The sequence below is a fragment of the Zootoca vivipara genome, chromosome 6, assembly GCF_965207765.1.
Source record: "Zootoca vivipara chromosome 6, rZooViv2.hap1.1, whole genome shotgun sequence".
In the NCBI taxonomy this organism is placed as follows: domain Eukaryota; kingdom Metazoa; phylum Chordata; class Lepidosauria; order Squamata; family Lacertidae; genus Zootoca; species Zootoca vivipara.
The window spans coordinates 80750374-80772918 of NC_142589.1; the positions used below are offsets into that span (position 1 = coordinate 80750374).

At 49.6% G+C, this 22545-nt stretch overlaps 2 protein-coding genes, 1 long non-coding RNA gene and 1 pseudogene across 4 annotated transcripts in view; 1 reads left to right on the plus strand and 3 right to left on the minus strand.

Annotated features, from left to right (window-relative positions):
• The window catches only part of PPP1R13L (protein phosphatase 1 regulatory subunit 13 like), a 39196-nt gene extending 22767 nt beyond the window's left edge, over window positions 1–16429 (minus strand). Inside the window, exon 1 of the mRNA XM_035117668.3 lies at window positions 16228–16429. The gene's annotated coding sequence lies outside the window, so the exon portion shown is untranslated. The remainder of the gene's footprint in view (window positions 1–16227) is intronic.
• LOC148685486 (transmembrane protein 87B-like) lies at window positions 6026–6808 on the minus strand (annotated as a pseudogene).
• Window positions 15692–20970, plus strand: LOC148685487 (uncharacterized). Its single transcript, XR_015950724.1, has 2 exons — window positions 15692–15905; window positions 20571–20970. It is a non-coding gene; the product is annotated as an uncharacterized LOC148685487 (long non-coding RNA).
• Window positions 19133–22545, minus strand: part of LOC132592279 (snake venom vascular endothelial growth factor toxin HF) — a 55107-nt gene continuing 51694 nt past the window's right edge. For both annotated transcript variants that reach the window (XM_060275484.2, XM_088672828.1), the window contains exon 8: window positions 19133–21839. In XM_060275484.2, the coding sequence (XP_060131467.2) occupies window positions 21743–21839 (97 nt within the window). In that variant the 3' untranslated portion in view covers window positions 19133–21742. The remainder of the gene's footprint in view (window positions 21840–22545) is intronic.

The window sequence follows — 22545 nt, forward strand, 5'->3', positions numbered from 1 at the left end:
CGTTGGGGTGCAAGTCCCCCAAGGTCCATGCTAAGTAAAAGAAGGAAGTTCCAGCCAAGTAATTTGGAGCAAAACAGCGGTCAGTAGACCACTATCTTTATTGTTGCGCAACAGGTCCCCACAGGAGTAAGAACCCCGAGCATGGGGTGACATCCTCTTTCAAAACTTCCCTCTTTCCCCCAGAATACACTTCGAGCGGCATCACTGATACATCATCATGACATCACCAGCATGTCACAAATGGGGAGGGGTACACATGGGTTACACAAGTTCAACATTAGGTCACTTTATCAAGACATCTTTCCCAACACCATCACCGAAAGAACAATAAAACTCTTTGCATATCCTTGCCCTCAGGACTTGACTACAGATGGGCTTTCAGAACACCTGACTTGCTCAGCTGCCTCTGCAAATGTCTAGTGTCGCCCCCCTGGTCACTCCCTGGTTGGGGGGCTGTGCCTGTGCTCTCAGGCTCAGGGGTGTCTTACCCATAGAGGCTAGTGGCATGGGGCGCCAGGGAAGAGGCGGAGGCTGGACGTGGCGCCTCCCGGCATCAGCTCCTCGCCCGCCTCCGCCATGCCGTGGCCACCTGCCGGAAGCGCTGTCCTCCCTAAAAAACTATGGGAAACCGGGGAGGGGGGCAGAAGGGAGCTTTTCACCATGGGGCCAGATACGTATGCTTAAGACGGCCCTGCTCACACTTGGGGAATTATGGCGGGGTGCCCTACATTACTTCCTGCTTTTTGGTTCATGGAAAGAGGTGGAGCCCAAATTCACCTTTCTTTAAGGGTTAAAAAATGGCGTTGGTATGAGGAGAGTCGGTTAAACTATGGATTTTCTATGAATTCATAAAGGTGCCAGGCTCTTCTTCCGGTCTTATGCTCCTATCTGAGTAATAAGGGAGTCGGCCACTTCCCATGACTTCCCATTCCTTGAACTCAGAATTGTGAAGCAAAATCCTCCATGATCATCCCATTGGCTTCTCCCACGCTGCCTGCCGGCTGACAACTCTTTCCTTTCGCTCCTGCCTCAATGTAAGATCCTCAGGGCAGGGACCAAGTTTCCGTATAACTCTGGGCTGTCTGTAAACCAACAGCAGGAGACAATGCAAAAGCAAACATGTATTTTCTGCCAGGGCTCCGGAAATAATTCTCACCACCCAATATCCTTAAGCAAATGGCACATCTTTTTTCTCAACTCCACACACATTTCATACACTGGCTGCATTTAAAGCAATCAAATAATAATAATAATAATAATAATAATAATAATAATAATAATTTATTTATACCCCATCCATCTGGCTGGATTTCCCCAGCCACTCTGGGCGGCTTCCAACAGAAATATTAAAATACAATAATTTATTAAACATTAAAAGCGTCCCTAAACAGGGCTGCCTTCAGCAAACATCAGAAGTACTGAAGTAGAACAGAAGAAATAACACCACCCGTTGCCGGAAGAAAAACTGGGAGGGGATTAATGGAATTAAATTTTTTTATAAAAAAATGAATTAAAACAATATGCTCTTCTAAAAACAATTAAAAGCAAAAGGTTCCATTTTTTAAAAAAATATTGGGTGATAGCCACCAAAGTCATACTCAGAGTACCCCTGACCGTTAGGTCCAGGTACCCCTGACCGTTAGGTCCAGTTGCAGACGACTTTGGGGTTGCGGCGGTCATCTCGCTCTATAGGCTGAGGGAGCCGGTGTTTGTCTGCAGACAGCTTCCGGGTCATGTGGCCAGCATGACTAAGCCGCTTTTGGCAAACCAGAGCAGCACATGGAAACACCGTTTACCTTCCCGCTGGAGTGGTACCTATTTATTTACTTGCACTTTAACGTGCTTTCGAACTGCTAGGTGGGCAGGAGGAGGGACCAAGCGACGGGAGCTCACCCCGTCGTGGGGATTCAAACCGCTGACCTTCTGATCGGCAAGCCCTAGGCTCTGTGGTTTAGGGCACAGTGCCACCCGCGTCCCTCATACTCAGAGTAGACGGACTCAAATTCATGGACAAGTCACAAAACTCCACTGAGTATGGTTAATGTTGAATGTTAACTCATCTGTTGTCTCATCTGGGTCTTCGGAGAGGGCATGGTATAATTTAAATTAGCGGAGATATGCAGAAGGTACGTTTATTAACATTTGAACATTTTATCCTTTTTCTTGTTATATTTAAGGTTACAATGTTGTATTTTTGAACACTATTGTAAGCTACACAACTCTAAACACACCTGCAAGGCAGTAAGTCCCATTGAACACGGCAGGAGTTGCTCAGAGGCAGTTTTGTGAGATATTAAAGCATGCAAACATGCAAATATTTATTTGGTGCATGATCAGATGAGTCAAGTTAAAAGCTAACCACCTAATTGCACCAGTCGTGGCATTGGGTTGGGACCAGGGAGAGAACAAGGTTCGAATCCCCACGTACCTGCCACTTTGAGCTCTTTGGAGGGGGGGGCAAGTGGGATGTAAAGGCAATAAATAAATAAATTAGGTGACAGCTGTTGTTTACAAAAACACGTGGAGGAAATATATTTAGACCAATTTACATGCCTGATCTAATTTGCCCTCACGGAAGAAACTTTCAAATGTGTTTGTGGCGAAGCAGGGTTATTGTTTTGTTCCTGTTCTTGTTTTCATTTGTTCCTGTTCTTGTTTTTATTACTGTATGTGCTTTGTGGTTTTCATTCTGTATTTTGTGCTGTGAAGTGCCCTGAGGTCTTCGGATGAAGGGCGGCACGTAAATTTAATAGATAAATAAGTAAACAACAAAACTGGGGTTCTGGGACACAAGGTGCAGCAAGATTTCTCTCAATAGGGCATCTTTAATCAGGAGGATCTGGCAGCCCAATTCCGCCTGCAAAGCATTGTTCTTTACAAAAGAGAACCCTTTGTCTGGGATGATGAGGAGGAGAGATTCCCCCGGCAGAGAGCCAAAGCCGTTTTGTAATGCCCAGGGAACCAGTTCAGGCAAGGACGGAGCCAGCCCCAAACCTCTCTCACGTTTCTCCACCCCCAACAATAAAAGGGACACCCCATTTCCCAAGGCAGATCCAGCAGATCTCATCCTGCACACCTGCCAAACCAGTCTGGAAATGGCAAACTGCCGTTTTTAGAGGCCTCCCAGGGTCCCAAACATAAGGGTGTCTGGAGCTGCGGTTGCACAATAAGAACATGACGTAAGAACATAATAAGTGTTGCTGGGTGCCGGGTCAGGCCAATGGGGGCCCATTAGTCCGGCATCCTGATCTCATAAAAAACTAAGAATAGTCTGCTGGAAAGAGATGGGAAGAAGACAATGTCCCTACCAGAGAAGAATAGCAGGTGGACTATGCTGAAATGACTAAAATGACCAGAAGAATTAGAAATCAGAAAGAGCAAAATTTTAATAAGGAATGGACAAATTTTGTAACTTAAAGACCATTGTAAACAGTTAAAATTGTTAGTAGGGTTGGAATACCACTTGTAGTGTAAGGGTGAGTTCTGGATATAATAGAGGTGTAAAAGTTTTGGAATGTCATAAAAGATCCCAAAGGAAACGATTAATAACAGGACCCACAAAGGAGGGAATGGAAGATTCTTTGGAATCTTGTTTTTACGATTTATGTTTGATATATCTCTGTAAAATTTTAATTTGGAAAACCAAATAAATAATTTTATTTTTTAAAGGAAAACTAGAGTTCTCCAGATAGTCTACTGGATCAGACCAATGGCCCATCTAGTCCAGCATCCTGCTCTCACAGTGGCCAACCAGATGCCTTGATGTCAGCAGGACCCGATCACAAGAGCAACTCTCTCCTCCTGTGGTTTCCAACTGGTATTCAGAAGCAGGGCTGCCTCCGACTGTGGAGGCAGAACACAGCCATCCTGGCTAGGAGCCCCCAATAGCCCTCTCCTCCGTGAAACTATCCACTAGTTTTTTAAACCCATCCGAGTTGGCGGCCATCACTGCCTCCTGTGGCAGGGAGTTCCATAGTTTAACTCTGTGACGCATGAAAAGCTCTTTCTTTCTTTGATCCTGCCCTGAATATTCCACCCTTCAATGAGGAGAGAGTATTCTGCACATGCCCAGAGGCGTTCCTCCCTGGTGACGCCTTTGCCCCTTGCAGGAAAACAAACAGGTTGTAGATCTGACCCCTGAGCTCACCTTAAGCCCTGAGGACAGAGCTGGAGGCAAAACCCTAACCTTCCCCTCTCCTACGGTAGGAGCTCATTTTCTCCTCTGCTTTTTAATCAGCAGCTAAAAGAGAGGGGGAAATTAATTATTCTTTTAATTATACTTGTTGTAAGGGATTGCAAGGCAAAACAGCATGCAATGTAGGCCATGCTGCCCCTTCTCTTTCCCAATTTTTGTTACAGCTTAAAAGAAGGAAATTGGGGTTCCTTTCCTCCACCCGGGATGCAGAGAAGCCAAGCCATTAGTCAGCCCCAAGGGCCTTCATGTCCTGTTTACAGACATCTTTGTAAAGTTGGTGTGCCAACAGGTCTGGTGCCTGAAGCCAGCTCTCTGTACATAGCATATCCTTTGGGATCCTGCCTGCCTGGGCTGTACCATAACCAGCAAATTCTCCATTTGCACTGAGCTGGATATGCATATTGGCAAGGCAGCCACAGCAATGGCTCGCCTCTCCGAAAGGGCGTGGGAGAATGTGATGCTAACATCTAAGGTCTGCCAGACTTGTGCGTTGAGCACGCTGCTTTATGGAAGTGAGTCGCAGGCAGCCTGCAACTGCCAGGAGCGAAGCCTTGCATCAGGATTTTGAGTATCACATGGCAGGACAGAACTCCAAACAAAAATGCGCTCTTCCAAGCCCACATTCCTAGCCTGTTTGCGCTCCTGTCTCAGCAACGTCTACGCTGGCTTGGTCATGCCCACAGAACGGAAGACGGCAGGACGCCTAAAGCAGCCTCAGCAAATTTAGAGGAAGATGTTGCTCGTTCCACATCTTAGAGGGAGAAAATGTGATGAAGAGCATTCTGAACTGAAACATCTTCCTCAAGGCAAACTAGAGTCCTGGCTGCGATGCCTTCGCTCCAGTTCAGTTGTGCGAGGCCGTTATTGCGATGGGAAAGTGACTCTACTCCCAGCCAACATTTATCTTGCACTCGGCAGCCTTCCCAGGTGCTTCTCCTTCCGAGGAGATTTTCTGCACAGCCCATGGTAGTGCTTGCAATGGAGAACTTGGTGGATTTTGTTCCAAATCTCTTTGGTTGATGGCCAAGGGTCTCCAGAGGAACACGATCACCAGCAGGATGATGGAGAAGAGGAACCTCCAGAAGGCATCATCGATCCAGAGCTCTCGCCAGACAGATAATGGCCCATATTACGAAGATAACGGATGGAATGATGGTGCAAATGAGGGCAGTGTTAGAAACTCAGATAAATAAGCTAGGTGCCAAATGGCTCCTTAAAACCAAGGTTGGAGTTGCCAAAACAGAATGTCTAGTTGCCTTTTTTGGCCACGATGGCTCTCAAGTCTTCTTTTTTCAAACGATGGAATGACTGCGATAGATCAGACAGTTAAACATCTCGCTAGTTCAGGTGACAACCTTGAGCCAGCTTTGAGAACTTAAAGAAGAAAAGTCGCTTGATCCCGGGACTCTGACCTCCTTTTCATAATGGTGGCTGCTCCTGCATTTTGGTTCCCAAAATTCATTCCGACTGTGCAGATAAAATTCTACAAGTGGTCAAAAGTCAGGGGGGAAATGTTCCTGGCGCCTGGCTAATTTTGAACATTGGGTGAGGGTGCTGGTGAAGTGTCAGTAGAGTGAGAGCTTGACCAGAATCTGACGCAGCTTCAGCAACTTCATAGTTTGCACCAGGCTCATGAAGACCCGGACGCGGGGGCGCTGTGGGTTAAACCACAGAGCCTAAGGCTTGCTGATCAGAAGGTTGGCGGTTTGAATCCCCGCAATGGGGTGAGCTCCCGTTGCTCAGTCCCAGCTCCTACCAACCTAGCAGTTCGAAAGCACGTCAAAGTGAACGTAGATAAATAGGTACCGCTCCGGCAGGAAGGTAAACGGTGTTTCCATGCGCTGCTCTGGTTCGCCAGAAGCAGCTTAGTCATGCTAGCCACATGACCCGGAAGCTGTATGCCGGCTCCCTCGGCCAGTAAAGCGAGATGAGCGCCGCAACCCCAGAATTGTCCGCGACTGGACCTAATGGTCAGGGGTCCCTTTACCTTTAATGAGGACCCACCAGACGATACACGAACTCACAAAAGCCAAGGAAATTTCACAGAGGATCGCAGGGCTTTTAGTTTGCTCTGATCTGACCCGCAAGACCCCTTGAGGATGGACTAGAGCAAGAGCATCAGCCCCATGCCCCCCTCACCATTCAAGAGAGTAACCAGCTGTGCCAGAGCCCAGGGTACCAATGACTACCAACACCCAGGTCAGTACCTGTTTCACAGCACCCAGGACCTCTGCAAACATCACTACCTCTTGAACTGACTTCCCCCAGCTCTGGGACTTGGCAGAAAAGACGGCCTTCTTCAGCATTCTTAAGAGGATGCCCTCGCTAGTCCAGAATTGGCCAGCAGTAGCAGGCCAGGAGGACCAGCCTCACGGCCCCGTACATCACAGATAATACACATCAGCATGTGTAAAACACCATCAGGGGCCACTCAGAGGCAGAGATCTAGTGATAGACGGGGTGCTTCATCTGCATGTCCATTTCAAGCTTTCCCAATTGGGAGACGGGCTCTTAGCATCCTAGAACTGTAGAGCTGGAAGGAACCAATGGACCATCTAGCCCAACGCCCTGCAATGTAGGAACCTTTTACCGAACATGGACCTCTTACCCAAACCTGAGATTAAGTCTCACACTCTACTGGCTGAGTCATTTTGGTGTTGAATTTGCTGAGGATTAAGACGCAAGGCCCATCATCCCAGATCATGGCTACCGTTGAAAACTCCCAACTTCTGCACCTTCGTCGGCACTTTGTTCTTGGGATCTCTGCCTGCCTTCTCTTTGGCCCAGGGCGACAACTTCCCCCCGGGGACCTCACCCAGCTTTGCTCACCTGTTTGGTTCCTGTCTCCTTTCCCTTCTCCTCTTCCTTAGCCTCTGGCTGTTTGCAAGCTTCCCTCTCTTATTCACTCCTGACCGGGGCAAATTCACCACACCTTACTCTTGGAAAGGCTCCTGCTTTTGGGGGCAGGCCACACTGAACCTAGGTCATGTACCAAATGTGCCACCTGTCAGCGGCTACGCTGGTCTCCACATCATGATAGCTCAGGTAGTGAAGAGCCTTGGTTTCGTCTGACCTCGCTGTGGCAATGGGAGCTGCAGAGGTACCAGGTGATGTTCAGGGGCCTATCTTGCATGGCACAATTCTTTTCCACAAATCGGAGTTTAATCTGTGTGTCTCAAAACATTGTTTTGGGGAAGGCAAACAAGCTCGCTGTTTGGTTGCCCACAGCTACTAGCTGCCAGCGGGCAGGCTCCAAGGCGACTCTGCCAACTGGCGCTATTGCGCCCCCCCCCCTGCCCCAGGCAAGCTGGAAAGGGAATCGCCTCCCCATGAAGCCCAACCTACCAGGCCCAATTCAAAGTGCTGGTTTTGACCTATAAAGTTTTAAACAGCTCAGGACCGCAATACCTCAAGGAGCGCCTCTTTACATATGAACCTACCCGGACCCTGATATCTTCTGAGGCCCTCCTTCATGTGCCCTCTCCTTGAGAGGTCCAAAGGGTGACATGAGAACGGGGCCTTCTCTGCAGTGGCTCCCCGTCTGTGGAATGCTCTCCTCAAGGAAGTTCGACTGGCGCCTTCATTATATAGCTTTAGGCGCCAGGCAAAAGCCTTCTTTTTTAACCAGGCCTTTGGTTGATCTAATTGACATCTTATGCCCTTAAAATTGGGGGGGGGCTATTGGGTTGTTGTTTTTATTTTTATTACTGTAGGTATTTTATGGTTTTATATCTTGATTTTATTCTGTGAACCATCCTGAGACTCCCAGGTATAGGGCCGTATATACTGTAAATTCAATAATGTTGTTGTTTAGTTGCGTCCGACTCTTCGTGACCCCATGGACCAGAGCACGCCAGGCACTCCTGTCTTCCACTGCCTCCCGCAGTTTGGTCAAATTCAATAACAACAACAACAGCAATAACAACAAATTCAACAACAACAACATAACAACAATAATCCTCTTCTGGAACCGGGAGCCACAGTTGGCTCAACCCACTAAGAAAGTCAGTGGTACAGAATGATTCAAAATAGCAACAATTAATTGCACATTTCTTCAACATCCCATTAAAACTACGTAGTTTAATGAATTCAACGGAACTGGAGAACTTGACACAACTTGTCAAAGTCTGATAGTCATTTACACCTCTGCTGCCTCTTTGCACCAGGAAATGCCACTACCATCACACCCCAGGGAATAGTATTGCCCATAGCAGGAAATTTAGAGCTTTAAAAAGGTGTGTGTGTGTTGGAAACGAAAAAAAAACCCCAATAAAAATGAATATTGGTGTAATGAGATTGGGCCCGAAATAGGCATCTAAATGGCCACATTCTGCATCAACCAAGGTTACTGAACCGTCTTCCAAAGCAGTCCCAGGCACAGTGCATTGTAGCAGTCTAACCTGGATGCAGCCACAGCCTGCAGAAATAGGGCAAGCAAAGCTCAGAGCTGCACGCTGGTCTTCTTTGTTACATGTCATTAAAGCGGAAGCTTTGAGGCTTGCCTCCTCCCATGGCAGGCACAGGGCTGCAGGGCATGTGCTAATTGCCCAGGATGCAGGTAAATGAGCTTCTAGGGACGTGCAGAGTGCCTTTCCCTTCTTTGCTGTGAAGTTTCCAAATATTCAGAATTTGGGAGAAGGTCTTCCTGGTTGCTGAGTGCGGCTTCCAGGCAGGGTTTGAACCCTAGGTCTCCTTTTTCCAAAGCAAAGTCCACAGTGTGATCACAGGGAGGACTGATTAAGAGGTTTCGTTTACAAATTAAGCAGGATTCAAATTCTGCTAAATAAAGCAGGGGTTGGACCAGATGGCCCTTTGCATCTCTTCCCATTCTACAATTCTACGATTCCATGGAAAATAAATGAACGCTGCAACATTGCTGAAGTTAAGTAAGCCTGGATCTGCTTGGCAGCAAGGAGGGGGAACCGCTGGGAGCCCCAAAATCAGAGCAGGATAGACATTTCATCAATAGATTTAACACACCCCAAACACATTCTCAAGACTCAAAGTGCTTTTATGGAGCCCAGCAGAAGGATGGCACGCAACAGCTCCGTAGCCACTCCTCTGCAAGAGGCACAAGTGCGAAATTAGCCACTGCGTATGGGCAAAAGGGTTTGCCCCGGGTTCCCTGGCACATGGCATGCGCCGAAACTCCTTTCGGAAGGCGTCTGAGCGAAACAAACCACCGCTACGCAAGACTCTTCCGCCCCACAGCTGCTCTTCCCAGCCCCATCCGGAGGGAAAAACCTGTTCTTATTTTTCTCAGCCCACACCCAGTTCCAGAGAGCCGGGCAAGTTAGCATATTAATCTGTGTTGCCAAACCCACATGGATTTGCCACGGGAGAGAGGGCAAAGTCTTTGGCCTTTCACTTGGCAAAAATACCCAAACCAATTTGATAAAGTGGAAGAAATAGATTGATCCCCTGCCTGCGTCTGATATATATATATCTGCTCAAGAACCATCACCTTCTAGGAACGGCCAGCTGCCCAGCTTGTTTCCGGCTGAGAAACGCCATGAAGGGACAGGAGGCGGCACCTTCCAGCGATGGCACCTAAACTCTTGGCTGCTTTCCATCCAAAGGAAGTGGCATAACTGGTGGCAACTTGCTGTGACTTTTTTTTTTTGCAAAGCATATTGAGGATAGAATCGTTTGCATCACCTACAGCACTGGGATTTTGACAGCAGATGAATCTCATGGGGTGTCCAGAGCACAGTTGAGTCGTGTTGGATGGGTAAGGCTCGATAATGTGGACAAAGTCCTTGTTTTGGTCAGGGCGACCGCTTGTGCCCTGGGCTCTCATGGCTGATAAAAACTAGCAGGGAGGGGACAGCTGGCTAGGCCAGGGAGGTGATGAATGTTTATCAGCTCCATCTGGTACGCAGGCTGAGACCCTACCTGCCCGCGGACTGTCTCGCCAGAGTGGTGCATGCTCTAGTTATCTCCCGCTTGGACTACTGTAATGCACTCTACGTGGGGCTCCCTTTGAAGGTGACCCGGAAACTACAACTAATCCAGAATGCGGCAGCTAGACTGGTGACTGGGAGCGGCCGCCGAGACCACATAACACCAGTCCTGAAAGACATACATTGGCTCCCAGTACGTTTCCGAGCACAGTTCAAAGTGATGGTGCTGACCTTTAAAGCCCTAAATGGCCTCGGTCCAGTATACTTGAAGGAGCGTCTCCACCCCCATCGCTCTGCCCGGACACTGAGGTCCAGTGCCGAGGGCCTTCTGGCGGTTCCCTCACTACGAGAAGCCAAGTTACAGGGAACCAGGCAGAGGGCCTTCTCGGTAGTGGCACCCACCCTGTGGAATGCCCTCCTACCAGAGGTCAAAGAGAATAACCATTACCAGACCTTTACAAGGCATCTATTTTGTTAGAAGCCGCCCAGAATGGCTGGGGGAACCTGGCCAGACGGGCGGGGTATAAATAATAAATTATTATTATTATTATTATTATTATTATTCCTGGTGGTCCCTGCCTGCTTGAAGGAGGCAGAGGGGGGTAAGACCACTTCTCAAGAACTGCCCTTCCAGATTTAGAAAATCTAAATTACTACTGGCCAATAGCTAATCCAGGGGTCCCCAGACTACGGCCCCCGGGCCGGATGCGGCCCAATTGGCCTCCCAATCCGGCCCGCGACGACCCCCGGCGTGCGGCGGCGATCTTCAAAATTGCAAAAAAAATGCTTTGTGCGCATGCGTATGGGCCTCTCCCGACCCAGAAGAGGTCATTTCCGGTGCACTTCCGGGTGGGGGGAGGCCCATACGCATGCGCACAAGCGATTTTCGACGATTTTTTTACGACTGCGTGCGTGTGCGCATGCGCACGGGCACGCACTCCCCTGCCCTCCGGCCCGCTGCGCGCGCACTCCCCTGCCCTCCGGCCCGAAGCCCGGTAAGTCTGGGGACCCCTGAGCTAATATCCCCTTCTTGGGCAAGGTTCTTAAGCGGGTGCTTGTGGTCCAGATCCAGGCACTCTCGGAGGAAACTGATTTTCTAGATCCATTTCAGTCAGGGTTTAGGCCCAGTTTTGGCACAGAAACTGCCTTGGTTGCCCTCTGTCGGGAGAGAGGCAGGGGAAATGTGTCCCTGTTACCGTAATTCTCAACTTCTCAGTAGCTTTTGATACCATCGACCATGGTATCTTTCTGGAGCGGCCGTCCAAGTTAGGGGTGGGTGGCACTACTTTCAGGTGGTTCCGGTTCTACTGGGATGGTCATTCCCAGAGAGTGAGGCACAAGGAGTGCTCTTCAGCCCCATGGAGTCTTCAATGTGGGGTTCCTCAGGGTTCAATTTTATCCCCCAGGCTGTTTAAATGAAGCTGCTGGGTGGGGTTATCTGGAGGTTTGGGGAATGTTGTCAGCAATATGCTGATGACACTCAGCTCTATTCTCCTTTACATCTGCAGGTGAGGCAGTGGAAGTGCTGGACCAGTGTCTTGCCTCGGTAATGGACTGGATGAGAGCCAACAAAGTGAAGCTCAATCCAGATAAGACGGAGGCACTGTTAGTGAAGAAGTGTGCGCACACGAAAGCTCATAACTATGACAAACTTAGTTGGTCTCTAAGGTGCTACTGGAAAGATTTTTTTTATTTTGTTTTGACTACGTCAGACCAACACGGCTACCTACCTGTAACTAGAAAATAATAATTGTTATTCATTTCATGTCTAAGGATGCACAGACAGCAATCTTAAGTGTACTTCCTCGTGGATCTGTGGGAGTTCTTGCTACCTATTCATTCTCTTTGCTTCTCACCTGCCTTCTCATCACGCAAGGACCGGGCACATCAAATACGAAATCTAAAACAGGGATTGGGAACCTCTTGCAGCCCGAGGGCCACATTCACTCCTGGGCAATGTTCTGGGGGCCGCATGCCAACACTGGGCAGGGCCAGAGGCAAAAAGAGGGCGAGGCACTGAATTTCACTTTGGCATTGTAGGCCAGTTTTGACACAGGCTCTCTCTGTCTTCCAGTCAAGCGAGCAGGAGATAGATTCAGAGTTGAAGGACACTTCCCAACCAGGGAAGAATACTCAAGGAGGGTGAAAATTAGTGTCATTGGCCTGGGAAGAACCCTGTGGGCCACATTTGCCCATAATCCAAGCCTGATCTATCTTCTTCTTCATCATTATTATTAGTGCTATTTTTCTAGAAAAAGATGCTCACCATGAACTTCTTCCTTGTTCTCTTAGAATGGCAATGGCACCCACATGAGAGTTGCCGGAGCCAAGTTCCAGTGAGTTCTAGCTGAAAAAAACCCTGATTCTTCTTCTTAATAATAATAATAATAATTTAAAATAATTTAAAAATTTGCATACCGCCCTTCGTCTGTAGATCTCAGACCTGAAGCATTAAAACTGTCAAAACAATATTAACTGCTCCTTCTCACCCTGAACCAATTAATAGCTTAAAGCATCGGGCTCTGCATCATTAAAAGCCTGGAGGAAGAGGCAAGTTTTCACCAACTAAGGAGAGTCGGTGCTACGTGGCTTTTCCAGCAACCACGGAGCCACCACCATGAAGGCCCTTTAATGAGTGATGGATATTCATGCCTTACTTGGTGGTGGAATAACAAGCAAGGCTTTCGTGGCAGATCTTGATGGCGAGGTAGGAAGATGCCTCCTCGGCAATTGAGTCTTTAGCCCTTCAGGAATGCTGACATTAAAACCAGGAGCCCTGCTGAATGGAGAGTAGGCCAGGAGGCCATGCAAGCTGACCCTTGTCCACAGACCCACCACTAAGGGGGCTGGCACTTAACCCTGTGCCGCATCTACTCAGTTTCTGCACATCAAGCTGCAGGCTTAGCTTTCGTTTCTACTAGTTGCCGCAAAACTGAATTTCTGTGTGGCACTGTGAGAAATGGACTCAGGACTGGGTGGACCCCCTTTGGCCTGGTCCATTAGGAGTTCCCTGACGTTCGTAGCTAGCCATGCATTATAGAAACCCCAGAATCAAAGAGTAGGAAGGGACCACGAGGGTCATCTAGTCCAACCCCTGCAATGCAGGAATCTTTTTTGCCCAATGTGGGGCTCGAACCCACAACCCTGAAATTAAGAGTCTCATGCTCTACAACTGAGCTATCCCGCAGATCCTGGCATTACAGTCTGAGTGTGAGGCCATGTGACCAGGAGAAGGGAAGGGTGACATTGAGGTTATCGGCAGAGGAGGAACCAGTTTCAACAGCAAGGGGAGGGAAGGAGATTCCTTTTTTGGAACTCGCAGGGCCAGGAATGCATGAGCTTATCTGCCTAAAAGCCTCAGCTCTTTTGAGCTCAGCCTTCACCAACCTGGGTCAGCGAAGGCTATCATAAGAACAACAGAACAGCCTGCCGGATCAGGAGGACAGAGGCCCATCGAGTCCAGCATCCTGTCCCCCCAGTGGCCCACCAGATGCCCCAAAGGAAACCCTTAAGTGGCAGCTGGGCACAGGACCCCTCTCCTCCTCCATAAATCTGTCTAGTCCTCTTTTAAAGCCATCCAGGTTGGCGGCCATCACTACCTCCTGTGGCAGAGAGTTCCACAGTTTAACCGCGTGACAAAGTCATTATCCTTCCTCTGTCCTGAATCTTCCAACGTTCCGCTTCATTGGAGGAACACGGGTTCTAGTGTTATGAGAGAGGGGGGAAATCCTCTCTGCCCACTTTCCCCAGGCCACGCATTATTTTATAATACAGTGGTACCTCAGGTTAAGTACTTAATTGGTTCCGGAAGGCCGTACTTAAACTGAAGCGTACTTAAACTGAAGCGAACTTTCCCATTGAAAGTAATGGAAAGTGGATTAATCCGTTCCAGACGATGAAAAACACCTCCTAAAACAGCAATTTAACACAAATTTTACTGTCGTGAGACCATTGATCCATAAAATGAAGGCAATAATCAATGTACTGTACTATAAAATAAATAAGAAATAAATAAAAATAAAATTATTACAGTGCTCCCTTGGGTTAAGTACTTAATTGGTTCCGGGGTGCAATAGCATGCATGCGCAAAGCACCGATAGAGCACTTCTGTGCATTCGCAAAGCGTGCAGATTGCTTCTGCGCATGTGCGCGCTGCGGAGTACTTAAACTGAAAGTCCTCAAACCGAAGCGTACTGAAACCGAGGTATGACTGTAAACTTCTATTGTATCGCTTGCCTTTTCTCTAAACCAGAGAGTCCAAAGCGCTGCAACCCTCCTAGAGGGAGTCTCTCCATCTCCCTCATTGTTTTGGTTGCTCCATCCTCCTATACGTTGAATCACACACATCCAAAATAAAGGCATATTTCCTCCACTCCGTTCCACCCTCCCAGATGGTCAACCCCACACTTTTTTTAGGGTGTGTGAGAGAGGGAGGGGCAGGGACCCCGCACGCTGGGTAAAGTGCCATTAACTTGGATCATGATAACCTAAGGCAGATTCAGGCATGCCCATCCTTTACACATCAGGATTATCCCAATTATTGCACAATGCCTTAGCCACTGGAAGCTTTCCTCACGTGGCACAGCGCCACCAGAGGCAGCTGGGGCACAGGCCCAAGAGAACGTGCTGGTGGCCACACCCTCTGCCTGGGCAGCTGCCCACATCAAGCCTCCAGAGTGAAACCGCAGCCGTACCTTCTCACAGAGCAAAGAAATTGCGGCATATTTTTAGCTGCCGGTGTGTGTAATTTGCCGTCGGGGTTCCTGCATCACAGCGGGTTGGGCTGGATGACCCTCGACATCCCTTTCTACCCTGCTTATTCCATGTATCACTCGCCGAAGCTTCTGTGACCACGACACAATATTCAAGCGGCCTGTTTTGTGCTCCTACGACACACACACACAGAGTTGTGCCGCTCGCAGGGCACTCGAGGGCAGGCACCCTCGCCAAAGCCCCATCAGGAGAGCGGTGGTGGCTGCTGGTGGCCAGTGCAAGTGGCAGGGCAGGAGGCTGCCTGGCAGACCCTTTTGGGGTGCTGTCAGAGCCCCATGGCAGGCAGAGACAACCCTGGGCTGGTTGTATGTAAGAAGTCAGGGGGTGGGGAGGGGAGGGGCCAACTGAGGCTTTGGGGGCAGCGCCTGAACATAGAGTTGCCTTATGCAGAGTCCGGCCCTTGGCCCATAAAACTCAGTATCGCCTACACTGACTGGCAGCAGCTCTCCGGGATCTCAAGCAGGGAGCATCGCCCAGCCCTACCTAGGGATGCCACCGTCTGGGATTGAACCCGGGACACCGTTCTGCATGCCAAGCAGCCTCTCCACCGCTGACCTCCCCCCCCCCAATGTACCAGCCGCCACAGATGGAATTTGCAAACTCAGAAGGGAAAAGAAACCCGAGAGGCTTTTGGCAAATATATTTTTGCAAAACAATCATAATAAATAAATCTCTCTTTTTTTGGCCGCACGGGGGGGGGCGTTCTCTCTTCCAAGTCAAATTCCAGAGCGGCCCCTCCCTCCCCGCTGCCCTCCAGCCTTTCGTGGAAGGGGGGGGGTGTGAGTGAGGCTGCCTCCCTCCCTGCTTGGCTCTGCCGCGGTGAATAATCGCACCCAAAATGTCTGCAGCGAAGGGCGAGAGCAAGCCCGGGCGTGAATCGGATCCTCCTGCCGGCCGACCCCCCACCTCCAGCCGCGGCGGTGCCCTGGAGACAGGCGGATCCGATTCCCAGAGAGAGAGAGAGAATCAGGGAGGAGAGTAAAAGGGAGACGGAAAAGCAGGCAGCCCGTCCCCTCTAAAATGGGGCCATCGAGGTAGGACCCCCCCCCCCAAAAAAAAAACCCACTCCGGCCGCGGCGTCAGAAACGCAGAGCAGCCGTTTCCCCCGTAGAGGTCGGAGGCGGGTTGGACGGCTTTGGGGAGGGGGGGAGAAGGAGCCCCGACCCTCATTCCTCCGCCCAGTCCCCGCCTGAAGGGAGAAAGGAAACTTTGGGAAAGTTTGGGGGGGTGAAGGACCCCCAACCCTTGGCCGCCCCCACCTCCAGGAGGCTTTTCGACGCCGGCTGGGCGCTTAGAGGGAAAAGTTTGCCAAAGTTTGGCCAAGACGCCCCCTCCCCTCGCCCTCCGCAGACCGACCTGGGGCTTCAGGCGCTGCTCGCGCTTCTCCCGGGGAGCTCCGGCCACCGCCGTCGGGGCTCTTCCTGGGACTGATCCGCCGCCGCCACCACACCGAGCGCCCCACGCCTCTTTCCCGGGAACAGGTCGGCGGCTCCCTGCCCGCTGCCTCCGCCCACCGCGGCTTCCCTTGGCCGTCCAACAGGTAGGACAGCTCCGGAGCGGCTCCTGCTGCATTCTGGGATTGGTAGTCCTGCCCTGAGCCGGATTAGGGCCGTTCACACACACAGGGTCCCGCGACGGGGCGGGGCGGGATCCGATTCGAGGCCCGGCGCCCTGGGGGACCAACACTGCAGGGAGGCCTCTGAGCATGAGCCGAGTGCCCAAGCTGTTCCCGCCATCCCTTCCCCTCTTTTTTCTTCTGGGTGGGTGGGTGGGTGGGTGGGGGGTGGGGTGGGTCTGAAGTCGTTCCGGCTGCTGGACTGTCGGGGGTGGTGGTGGACGGCGCTTATTTTAAGGTGTGGATACGGGGGGGGGGGTTACAACGCGCCCCCCTTGGGAAACTCTGCGCCTTCCTGCTTTAAATTGCATTCCCTGTCATTTTTTATCATTCTGATTCGCCCTGGATTCCCTTGAGGGAGGGAGTGGGGCAAAAGTTCTTTGCCCATGCTCAGGGGCTACATCACTGTTTCTTATTAGCTGGCACATGGAGGGCAGGCGGGGTGAGGGAGTCCTACGGCCAGCTAAAACAACCGAGGAGAGGATCGGGAAAGAGAAAAGGTCCCGGGGCTCTTGACTGCAGCGCACCTGGGACTTCTCCAGCTGGAGGTGGGAGAAGACTACAACTCCCATCAGCCCCCGCGCCCGCCGGGTGACACATGGCTTTGGAATGCTAGCCGCCAGCCTTTCTCTCGGGCTCCGGAGCCGGGAGTCGCCCTCAGGAGTCAGCAGCGCCTCTCCCCGAAAGCAGAAAAGTAGCAGCAAAGCCAGGAGCGGTTCCTGGCCTTGCCAGCTTGGCATTTCTCTCCCCTGCTGAAGATTAAGAAGTCCATCACCAGATTCCCTTGAGGGCTTCCTCTCCACCTTGGAAAAACTCCATCCTTAATAAGAGGGTGGCTGACTTAGAATCATAGAGTTGGAAGGGACCAGCCTGGGTCATCTAGTCCAACCCCCTGCAATGCAGAAATCACTGCTGAAGAATCCCTGGCAGATGGCCACCCAATCTCTGCTTTAAAACCACCAAGGGAGTGAGTGCCAGTGCTGAATGACTCTTGCCATCAGAAAGTTCTTCCTAATGTTTAGTCGGAATTTCCTTTCTTGTAACTTGAAGCCACTGATTCAACTCCTACCCTCCAGAGCAGGAGAAAACAAGCTTGTTCCATCTTCCATATGACAGCCCTTGAGATATCTGAAGATGGCTATCCTATCTCCTCTTTTCCAGGCTAAACATACCCAGCTCCTTCAACTGCTCCTCATAAGGCTTGGTTCCCTTGATCATCTTGGTCGCCCTCCTCTGCACACCTTCCAGCTTGTCAACATCCTTCTTAAATTGTGCTGCCCAGAACTGGAGACAGTATCCCAGATGTGGTCTGGCGGCCAAGGCAGAATAGAGTGATACTATGACTTCCCTTGATCTGGAGACTAGACTTCTGTGGATGCAGCCTAGAATAGAATTTTCTCTTTTTGCTGCTGCATCACATTGTTGACTCATGTTCAGCTTCTGGTCCACCCAGACCCCTAGATCCTGTTCACATATACTGTACTGCTAGTATGCCAGGTGTCCCCCACCCTATATTTGTGCATCTGGCTCTTTCTGCCTAAGTGCAGAGCCTGACATTTGCCCCCATTGAAATTGATTTTGTTAGCTTGCACCCAGCTCTCCAATCTGTTAAGGTCGTTTTTAATTCTGATTCTGTCTTCTGCGGCCTTAGCTGCCCCTCCTAGTGCAAGGGGAGGGGAATACCCCTACTTGTGCAAGGGAGAAAAATGCATACCTGGAATAAACTCTGGCCTGTAGGACAGCTCCTCCTTCAGTGGCTGCCAACATACTTTGCACACCTCAAGGGGCCAAATCTCAAGAGGCAAGGCTTGCTGAGAATATTTGGCACAGGGTGGAGTAAATGGAGAGGCCTCTCTCATGACACTAGACCCCAGCGGAAACATCCACTGGAGGTGAACACTGGAAGATTCAGGACAGACAGCAGGAAGGACTTCTTCGCCCAGCGTGGAGCTGATAGTGATGGCAACTGCCAGATCGATAGCTGCCTACCAGTACTGTGAATCCTGCATTGCAGGGGGTTGGACTGGATGACCTTTGGGTTCCCTTCCAACTCTACAGTTGCAGGGGGTTGGACTGGATGACCTTTGGGTTCCCTTCCAGTTCTATTATTTAATCCACACAACAGCCCTGTGTTTAGTTGAGAAGGAGTGACTGACTCCAAGTGAGCTTCAGTGAGCTTCATGGCCGAGTGGAGATTTGAACCCGGCTCTCCGAGGTCCTAGTGCGACACTCTAACCACTACACCACACTGGCTCTTAATCAGGAAATTTCCCTCCACCGCACCCTCAAAAAGTGCCTGGGAACTTCTTTGAAAGCTGAATTCTCCATTTTTGTTTTTGTTTTTTAATGGCGCTTTGAAAAAAGAAAGAAAGAAAAAAGAAATCTTTAAACTGTCTATAGAAAAATGTCTGGTGACCTTTCTATTGGATGGAGTCAAAGCAAATTGCCTTTTCAGTTGAAAACGGTTCCTTGTGCCTATGTCCCATTGAAATCAAGCCTTTTAAAAGGATTTAGCTGCGGCACCAATGCTTTTTAAAAAAAATATTATTTTAAAATCCCGAAATCCAATGACACCCACAATTTGAAACACTTGTCGGGGGGAAAAGGGGGGAAATATCTGTTTACAAATAAGAATACTCATGTGCATTTTTGTAAAGCAAACACCAGCAGGGCGAGAATTTATTTGGCCATAATTGGGGAGAGGCAAATGAATCACCATCAGACTCTTGTAAATTTAACAGCCCCAAAGAGGAAACAGATAAAACACACCTTTACAACCATCTCACTCAATCAGAACATAAAAAGCCACATGTCTGAAACCACAAAAGCAACCACTGTGTTACAGATCTTTCCCTCAGACACAGATAAAAAATTTAATAGTAGTTTGATCGCCAGAATTTATGTAGAACCAGGAAGGAAGTGAGCACCTGTCTCATTCTGCCTTCTTAATCTGATTCCCACCTCCCAATAAAAATTGAAAGACACAAGACACAATCACAGACCCTATCAATTTGTTTAAGCTCTGCAGTCATAAGAACCTGGTTTCCCAGGTCCTAGTCTGACACTCTAACCACTAAACCACACTGTCTCTTTATCAGAAAACGCCCCCACCCCACCCCTCGAAAAGTGCCTGGGAACTTTTTCACTTTACAATTAAGAATATTTGTGTGCATTTTTGTAATGCAAACACTGGCAGGGAGAGAATTTATTTGGCCATAATTGGGGCGAGGGGAATGAATCACAGTCGGACTCTTGTAGATTTAACAGCCCAGAAAAGGAAGCAGATAAAACTCACCTTTACAACCAGCTCACTCGATCGGAACATCAAAACCACACGTCTGAAACCACAAAATCTATCACTTTGTGACATATATTTCCCGTAGACATGAATATAATTTTTGCAAGTGGTTTGATCTCCAGGATTTCCATAGCGCCAGAAAGGAAGTGAACATCCCAGTTTCGTTTTACTTCCTTAATCTATTTCCCACCTCCCAAAAAAGGTTGAAAGACACAGCACACACAAACCCTATCAGTTTGTTTAAGCTCTGTAGTCGTAAGGTTATAAGATCAGGCCAGCATCCTGTTCTCCCAGTGGCCAAATACCTCTAGGAACCCAGGTAGACTGCCTCTGGACCTGGAGGCTCCATAAGAAGAGCCTGCTGGACCAGGCCAATGGCCAATCTAGTCCAGCATCCTGTTCTCACAGTGGCCGATAAGGTGCTCCAATGGGAGGCTCACAAGCAGGATCTGAGCACAAGAACGCTCTTCCCTCCTTGTATTCAAAAGCATTAATGCCTCCGTCTGTAGAGGCGGAGCATAACCATTGCGGCTCTTAACCACTGATAGTCATGGGTAAGTCTTATCCTCTGTAATGCACCAATACCAAATGAAATCAAACCACCACACAGAACTTGCAGGTGGTAGATCTGTTCTTAGCCATCCACAGAGCATGCATGCAAATATATAATCCTTTCTTTCATCCGTGCAGGTGGGTGTGTCTTTTAAAGTGGTTTGTGGCCATAATAACCAAAAGGGTACCAGTGCCACACCTAGGTTAACTGTCGACTTTCCTTCTACACTTCAGGATCTCCTGCCGCAGGATTCCTACACTCTACGGGCCTAGTTTTAAAAAGTGGTATTCTCTTCACCAGAGCATCCCTGACAGCAGAATTAAGGAAAGCAACAGCTCCATCTGTTGGTGCTTAAAAGAAACACGCAGCAGACTTCAATGCAGTTCAGCGCTGTACAACTAATTCCAAGGCACTTCAAAAGGCAGGCTTCTCAGCAGTCCAGAAGGAAAGGCCCTGCAGTGTTTCGTCGAGGAAATGAAGGAGGCATGAATGGCTTCATAAGCCAGTGGCTAAAAAGAAATATAAATGATGTGGGCTTCAATGTCCTTCAAGTAATTCTAATGAACTTGGAAGGCTGACTTGCAAGATGAGAGGCTAATGAAGATATAAACTGAAATATATGGTATAATAATAGTGGAAAGAGTGTCATTGAACATGTGCAGAGTGCCTTTCCCTCTCCACCACTGAGTAGCCAAAGCTTACTCTCACTTATCTGGGGTTTGAAGTGCCTTGATTTCGGTCAGCGCATATAACATCTCCTGTTTTCAGAAATAAGCACTGGGTTGTCCCTGATGGTGGGGCATAGAAAACACTACTAAAACCACAACATTTGCATCTTCTTTTGTGCTAGGAGCGCACGGAAGCCAATGCAACATCATTTGGGTGGACACAAAACACTCACTTCCACACATACAGCCACACGCAAGATGCACACCTGGACCAGACGTGTGTTTCGGACTTAAGAATGATGCGTCATAAATAAGAGAGGGAGGAGGGAGGCAATGGTGGGGTGGGGTGGGGGGGCAGGAATGCTTTGCAAAAGGCCCCTTTTCCTGCAGAAACAGAACATGCCTTGTTGGGTCATCAGAAGAAGGAGGAAACGCATAGGCATGCCACAGTCCAGCCACCCCAACCTGGCGCTCTCTGGGTGTTTTGGAGTTCCAAGTTCAAAACAGCTGGTGGGGACCAGATATGGGAAGTCTGTAATACATAACTGGGGACCAGTCAGTGGACGTCTCTCCCACCCCTCTGCATATGGAGGGTCCCCCGATCCCATCAGTGTCAAGAAAAGGGCAGCCCCTGCCCCCCAGAGGGCACCCCACAGACTGGGCTTTGCAGGGGATTCTCTGTCCACTGTCCTTGCATGGGCAGCTGGGAGAGAAGCAGCCCTGCCTGCGCCCGGACTTCAGAGGGGAACATCTCTCTCGGACAGGGGTGAACTCTTGGCTTCTTCTTGGTCTCTGTGCTGGGCCTCCGGCCTCCCTGCGCCGGGGAGTTTGCAGCTGTTGAAATAAAACCACATGCAACAGGTTTGGGGGGTGACGCTGGAGAGGTCTGATGAAGGTGCCAATCCCCACCAGACCTGCTGACTTTCCAGAATTCTGCACTGCAGGAGAGGAGAATTGGGCAGAGCCTGGCTAGAGAACAGGCGCAGGATTTCAGCCAGGGGTCCTTTCTGCTCCCCACCCTGGAGATGCCGGGGAAAGAACCTGGGACCTTCTGCATGCAAAGTAGGTGCTCTGTCACTGAGCTAGGGCCCTCTGCTTAAAGAACAAAGCGAGATTCTAGTCCTCATGATTAATGAAGGGCTGATTTAAATAGGTGGTGTCCCTTATGCCAGGGCTAAAGCCACAGCGGCACCTACAGGCAGCTCAGGACATTGCTAATCCTATCGTAACATTGCCCTCTCTCCCTCCATCCCTCCTGAAGCCAGAGAGGAGTTATGCTCTGGCCCCACCCACCCACCCACCAGCGAACTAAGGGGTGCTGGTTGGGTGTGAAATATGCACGTAAAAGCATGGTGCCCCTCCAGATCAGACTGCACTGCTCTGAGTATGTAACTTCAAGCATTGGCAACTGAGCTCGCTACTTTTCCTCTGCCCTCCCCATTCCTATTTCCTCTTGCGTCTTTTAGATAGAGAGCCTGCAGGCAAGGCTTGCCTGACCTTTCAATCTCCTAGGACATCTGAGAAGCTTTACAAGTATTGA